Source organism: Elephas maximus, chromosome 7 (assembly GCF_024166365.1).
Source record: "Elephas maximus indicus isolate mEleMax1 chromosome 7, mEleMax1 primary haplotype, whole genome shotgun sequence".
NCBI classification, from domain to species: Eukaryota; Metazoa; Chordata; class Mammalia; order Proboscidea; family Elephantidae; genus Elephas; species Elephas maximus.
Window position 1 is genome coordinate 120,166,139 of NC_064825.1, and position 6,028 is coordinate 120,172,166.

The following is a 6,028-nucleotide window of genomic DNA, read 5'->3' on the forward strand; positions in this document are numbered from 1 at the left end:
TAAATCTAACCGGGTATGTAAAAACCTATACAAAGAAAACTAGAAAACAACCTGGGTGTCCATCAACAGAGGAATGGATAAACAATGGTACATACACAACACTCAATGATAAAGAACAATGATGAATCTGCAAAGCATCTCACAACATGGAGGAATATGGAGGGCATTAAACCGAGTGAAATCAGTCAATTATTAAAGGACAAATATTGTATGAGTCCACTACTATGAAAACTCATGAAAAGATTTACATGCAAAAAGAAACAATCTTTGATGGTTACAGGGGATGGAGGGGCGGAGAGGGAGAAACACTAAATAGACAATAGATAAGTGGTAACTTTGGTGAAGGGTAAGACAGTACACAATACTGGGAAAGCCAGCACGACTTGTCCAAGGCAAGGTCATGGAAGTTCCATAGACACATCCAAACTCCCTGAGGGAAAAAATTACTGGATTGAGGACTGTGGGGATCATGGCCTCGGGGAACATCTAGCTCAACTGGCATAACATAATTTATGAAGAAAATGTTCTACATTCTACTTTGGTGGAAAGAATCTGGGATCTTTAAAGCTTGACTGTAGTCGTCTAAGATACTCCTCCGGTCTCACCCCTTCGCGGGCAAGGGAGAATGAAGAAAACCAAAGACACAAGCGAAAGATTAGTCCAAAGGACTAACGGAGTACAAGTACCACAGCCTTCACCAGACTGAGTCTAGTACTAGACGGTGCCCAGCTACCACCACTGACTGCTCTAACAGGCACCACAGTAGAAGGTCCCATCAGAGCTGAAGAAAAATGTAGAACAAAATTCTAACTCACACACACACATGCACAAAAAGACCAGAGTTACTGGTCTAATAGAGCCTGAAGAATCCCTGAGAGTATGGCCCCTGGACACAGTAATGAAGCTCAGTAATGAAATCACTCCTGAGGTTTACCTTTCAGCCAAAGATTAGACAGGCCCATGAGACAAAACAAGACTAAATGGCCATATAAACAAGGACTAGTTTTTTTTTTTTTTTAGCAGGCAGGAAGGGACAGAAAAGCTGGTAAGAGGGAACCCAATTTTGAGAAGGGGAAACCTGGCAATATGGAACCCAAGTTTGAGAAGGGGAGAGTGTTGACATGTCGAGGGGTTGGCAACGAATGTCACAAAACAATATGTGTATTAATTGTTTAGTGAGAAAGTAGTTTGTTGTGTAAGACTTCATCAAAAAAAAAAGATGGAAAGTCCAAAAAATCTTTCTTAAGCTTATATATATATTTATGTATAAAATATATTAAATATATATATTATATATTTGTAATATATATGTATTGTGTGTGTATATATATATATATACATATATATATAATACATTATTATATAAAAGAAGAAAACCCTGGTGGCACAGTGGTTAAGAGTTACGCCTGCTAACCAAAAGGTTGGCAATTTGAATCCACCAGGTGCTCCTTGGAAACTCTCCAGGACAGTTCTGCTCTGTCTTATAGGTTCACTGTGAGTCGGAATCGACTCAACAGCAACAGGTTTGGGTTTCTTTGTTTTTGTTTATATAAAAGAAAAAGGAGGAAAAACATTATTCTAAAATTAAAAATATATTTAAAAAGGTATTTTAAAAACGGTTCCAAGAAGAAACATCACCAATTTCTAGACTCTGGAGACAGAGGGCTCTATCTGGGTTATAACACATGGTCCCCACTAAATCAGTATGTGACTCTTAGGACATTCAGGCACAGTTTGACAAAATTTTAGAAGTTGAATGCCTCTAATTTTGTAGAGGTAGTGGAAGGTAGTAGTCTGATGTGGCCTGCCACATTTCTTTGTGACCCACGAATGAACCTTGTACTTAGGACAAGATGTATTGGCCTAGTTTTTTGGATGGGATGTGGGTGTGCGCTAACTCTTTCTGTTGCGTCTAGAGCCAAAACACATCCCATAGCAAATAAGGGTCTACCAGCACATCACTCCCTTCTTGTCCTGAGCACACATCAACATTCTCATAACTGATAGTAAGCACCTGCGTTATATGGCACCTGGTCAACTAACTGCTATATCTGTTCTGATGAGGGAATAGGGTCTTTCTCCGGTAGCATAAGAGGGGTGCATACAGACTATCTCCTTGCAATGGCTATGGAGTGAGAACCTGCTGGCCATGTGGGACCAATGCCCACTACTGAAGCTTATCTCACTCTTTCTCCTTTCTATGTGAATAAAGAATTATGTCATCCAGTGCCTGTGTGAGTCATGCCATTTTTGGTGACCTCAATACTTGCAAACTATGGAGTGGGTTACTATCCTCCATGTGATGGCAGTCCCCCAGTAGGCGTCATTTGCTCAACAGAGATTGACAAAGAAGACATGGGTGCAAAGTCCTTCGAGTAGTTTTATTATGGAATTGAGCTCATCTGAGGATCAACACCAAATACATAGTTACTGTGTATGATATTAGCATATTGAGATAGGCTATGTTTATTGCCGATAAGTATGGCCAATCGTACATTCTCTATGACATTCAGAATCATTGGAGTCAAACGAATCATCAGCATGTATGCAAGAATTTTGCAAGTTGAATCATGTAGAAAATTTCTTATGGTGTAATACTTTGTTTACGATTTACTGAATAGAATTCATTTCATTCATTACTTGCCACTATATGAGAAATCATCCTAATAAAAAAATTAAGGTGGTTTAAGATGACCCACTTGATGATTTGGTACCAAAAATAACATTCATCCAAAAGAAGGAACTGCAAGAACTGAGCGAGAATGTAGTTTGAAACAAGACAAAACAAACAAACAGCCTTGTTTCATAACATGCTGTGAAATTGTTTTCTACAGAATTATAGGCAATGAACTATAAATATCAGTAAGTCAAGTGTATAGACAGTCTCAAAGTTTAGTTAATTCATATATTCCTTAGTTTAACAAATATTTATTGAGATGTTAGGATGAACCAGGCTACAATCAATGCCTTGAAGGTGAAGTTGTTAGTAAAGCAGATAAAGTCACTGCCTTTGTGAAGTGTACATTCTATTTAGGACAGATAGGGGAGCAGGTGAACACATAAGTGATAATAATAACTGAGTAATGATCAAGACTATGGAGGATAAAATGGTAAGGGGGCAGTGTGCATCAGAAAGTGGAGTGTCTATAATATGGTAACATTTAAGGGACCTGAAAGGAGTGACGGCACATTCCCAGTAGAGGGTTCAGCAGGTGAAAAGCCCTGACTGAGGAACATGCATGGAGTTGTCCAGGGATAGCAAGAGAATCAGTATTAATGGAGTGAGGTGAATGAGCAGGAGAGTGATAAGAGGATATAGCTCAACCAGAACTAAAGTACCCATGAATAATTGACGTTAGCCATTTCATGCCGTTTCCATTAAGAAATACGGTTAATATTGTCATTAATCTGAATTTTTTTTTTTTTTTTTTTTTTACAAAATGTGAAGGGTTGGTAGTCATGTATGGGTAAGCTAAAAAATGCTTTTATTATACCTCTTCTTTTTGTGTATTTCAACCTTTTCTATCTTGAAAATTATCATGTCACCATACTGTTACTACCAAATGATTCAGTGATGACAGAAAAATTAATCTTTAATATGCTAAACTTATATAACTCTGGATAAAATATGCCAACAAAAGGCAAATTGCTTTCGTAAAAAATTTTATCATTTTTTCTCTATTTTGGACTCTTGGAAGTTTTTCAGCTAGAGAAACAAATAAGATTATGGTGAGTTTATATTCTGAATCCTAAATTGGTTATTTAAATTCTTTTATTAAAAACTGGTGACATTTCATTTACCAAATTAAAAAATTTTCCATTATTCTGTGTAAGTGTGACACAGGGCCGTTCCATGTGCTTCTATGTGTGGACTTTTGTGTGCCCTGTTGAACAAATATGCTAGCACCTGTATGTGGTAGGTAACGTGAATAAATCTGAAGTCTTTAAAATGGTTTTTGAAAAGCAAAACCCACATATATTTTTGTCCCCCCTTAGCCATTCTCTTTCATGTATTACATATCTGGACATAATGTTTTCTTTTTTCTAGACAACAAACTTTTGAAGAGGTAAGTGTATCACCTTAGGAATTAAGCACATCGAAGGCCTGAAACTGTAAACCATTGTACAGAGAAGATCTGAGGAGAATACACTGGTTTGTTATGGATTCTACTATATTAAATAGTTAAGCCTAGAGACAATTTAGCCTTCTCAACAACCTTCTCTAATGCACTCTTGACATCCTTGTTCCTCAGGCTGTAGACCAGGGGGTTCATCATGGGGATGACCATAGTATAGAACACAGATGCCTTTTTGTCTGTGTCCATAGAATGGCTGGAGCTGGGCTGCATGTACACGAAGATGCATGTCCCATAGAAGATAGAGACTGCGACGAAGTGAGAAGCGCAAGTGGATAAAGCCTTCCGATATCCTTCAGCTGTGTGCATATTTAGGATGGTGATAAATATGAGTAGGTAGGATATCGAGATAACCAGAAGAGCAAAAAAGATATTGAAGCTGGCTGCAAAAACAAGAATCATCTCACTAATGTGTCTATCGGAGCAAGAGAGAACCCCGACTGCTGGAACATCACAGAAAAAGTGATGGACCACATTGGACATACAGAAGGAGAGGTGGAATGTGACCCCAGTGTGGATAGAGCCACTCAAGATACCACCAACATAGGAACCTATAGCCAGATGGGCACACAGTTCTGTAGTCATGGTGGTAGTGTAATATAGGGGTTTACACACTGCTGCGTAGCGGTCATAGGCCATTGAGGCCAACAGGAAATTTTCCACAGAAACAAATAGTACAAAAAAGAACATCTGAGCAGCACATGCTTTGTAGGAGATGACATTGTCTCCTGTAAGGAACCTAGCCAACACCGTAGGAGTAACAGCAGAAGAGTAACAAATGTCTGCCAGAGACAAATTACTGAGGAAAAAATACATGGGAGTGTGGAGACAAGAGTCCCACAAAATCAACACGATCACCCCCAGGTTCCCAAGCACATTGATGAGGTAAATGAGAGTGAATATTATAAAGAGGGGGAACTGAAGCTCTGGGGCATTCGTTAGTCCTAGCAGGATGAACTGAGTCACTTCTGTTCTGTTCCCCATTGATGTTGTTTGGGATTCAAGAGATGCCCTGTATCAACAAGGAATAAAAGAACAGAGTGTTAAACAGAAAAGAGGTTGCAGTGAAATTGAATTGCATAAATATCATGTGCATTACTTCGTATAGCAGGAACTTGTATTTCAAGAGTCTCCATACATAAAATGTGGGCTTGACAATTAAACTTAGTGCATAAATTATCTATATAACTACTAACTGTTAAAGCTGAAGGATCTTCTTGGAATGTCTTCTGACTTTTAAATTTTATAAATTCTTACTCTGAACTGTAGAGAATGCAATAACTAGGCCAAGATGTCATGTCTGGAACAACATGAATTTCCAGCTTGGTTTTCCCAAGCCTAATGAAATTTTCTATATCATTCATATGTCCACACTTCACCAGACATTTTACACATATATTCACGTATTCCTTTCAACAACCCTATAAGGTTGATTGGTTGTTATCCCCATTTAAGTTATGAAGCACAAAAATTTGAGTAATTTATTCAAGTTTACAGAAATATTCACTGGAAAAGCCATGCTTAGGATCCAGGCACATGTATTCTTAATGGTCTTAAGTTAGATTAAATCAAAGTGAATTTAAATCATTTTGAAATTATTCATTGTCTCCATTGGTCCAAACTCTATGTTTGGGATAACATGGGGAAGTAAAAGAGAGATATATGGTGATATAACTGCGGCAGTAGGGACATGCATAATCAGCAAAGACATTCTGAAGGAAAGACATAGCATTGGGCACAGGGTTCAGTAAATGTTAAAAGGTACATATGTGTTCAAGATCAGCTCTATCATTTCCTACTTAGCAGTCATTGATCATAATCTAACTTCTTAGAGCCCCATTTCCTCCATCTTTAAAATAAATATGGTAGTGAGACTTACTTGAAGGTATTAT

The 6,028-nt window shown here is 38.0% G+C and overlaps 1 protein-coding gene across 1 annotated transcript; it reads right to left on the reverse strand.

The window, feature by feature from the left end:
• Positions 1-4,175: 4,175 nt before the first annotated feature.
• Positions 4,176-5,120, reverse strand: LOC126080830 (olfactory receptor 5B3-like). The gene has a single exon (XM_049892016.1). The coding sequence runs from the start codon at positions 5,118-5,120 to the stop codon at positions 4,176-4,178; it is 945 nt and encodes a 314-aa protein (XP_049747973.1).
• Between the last annotated feature and the right edge of the window lie 908 nt (positions 5,121-6,028).

Bases quoted from the DNA above. Each gene is read 5' to 3' on its own strand.
- LOC126080830 (XM_049892016.1), bottom strand. From the start codon at position 5,120: ATGGGGAACAGAACAGAAGTGACTCAGTTCATCCTGCTAGGACTAACG.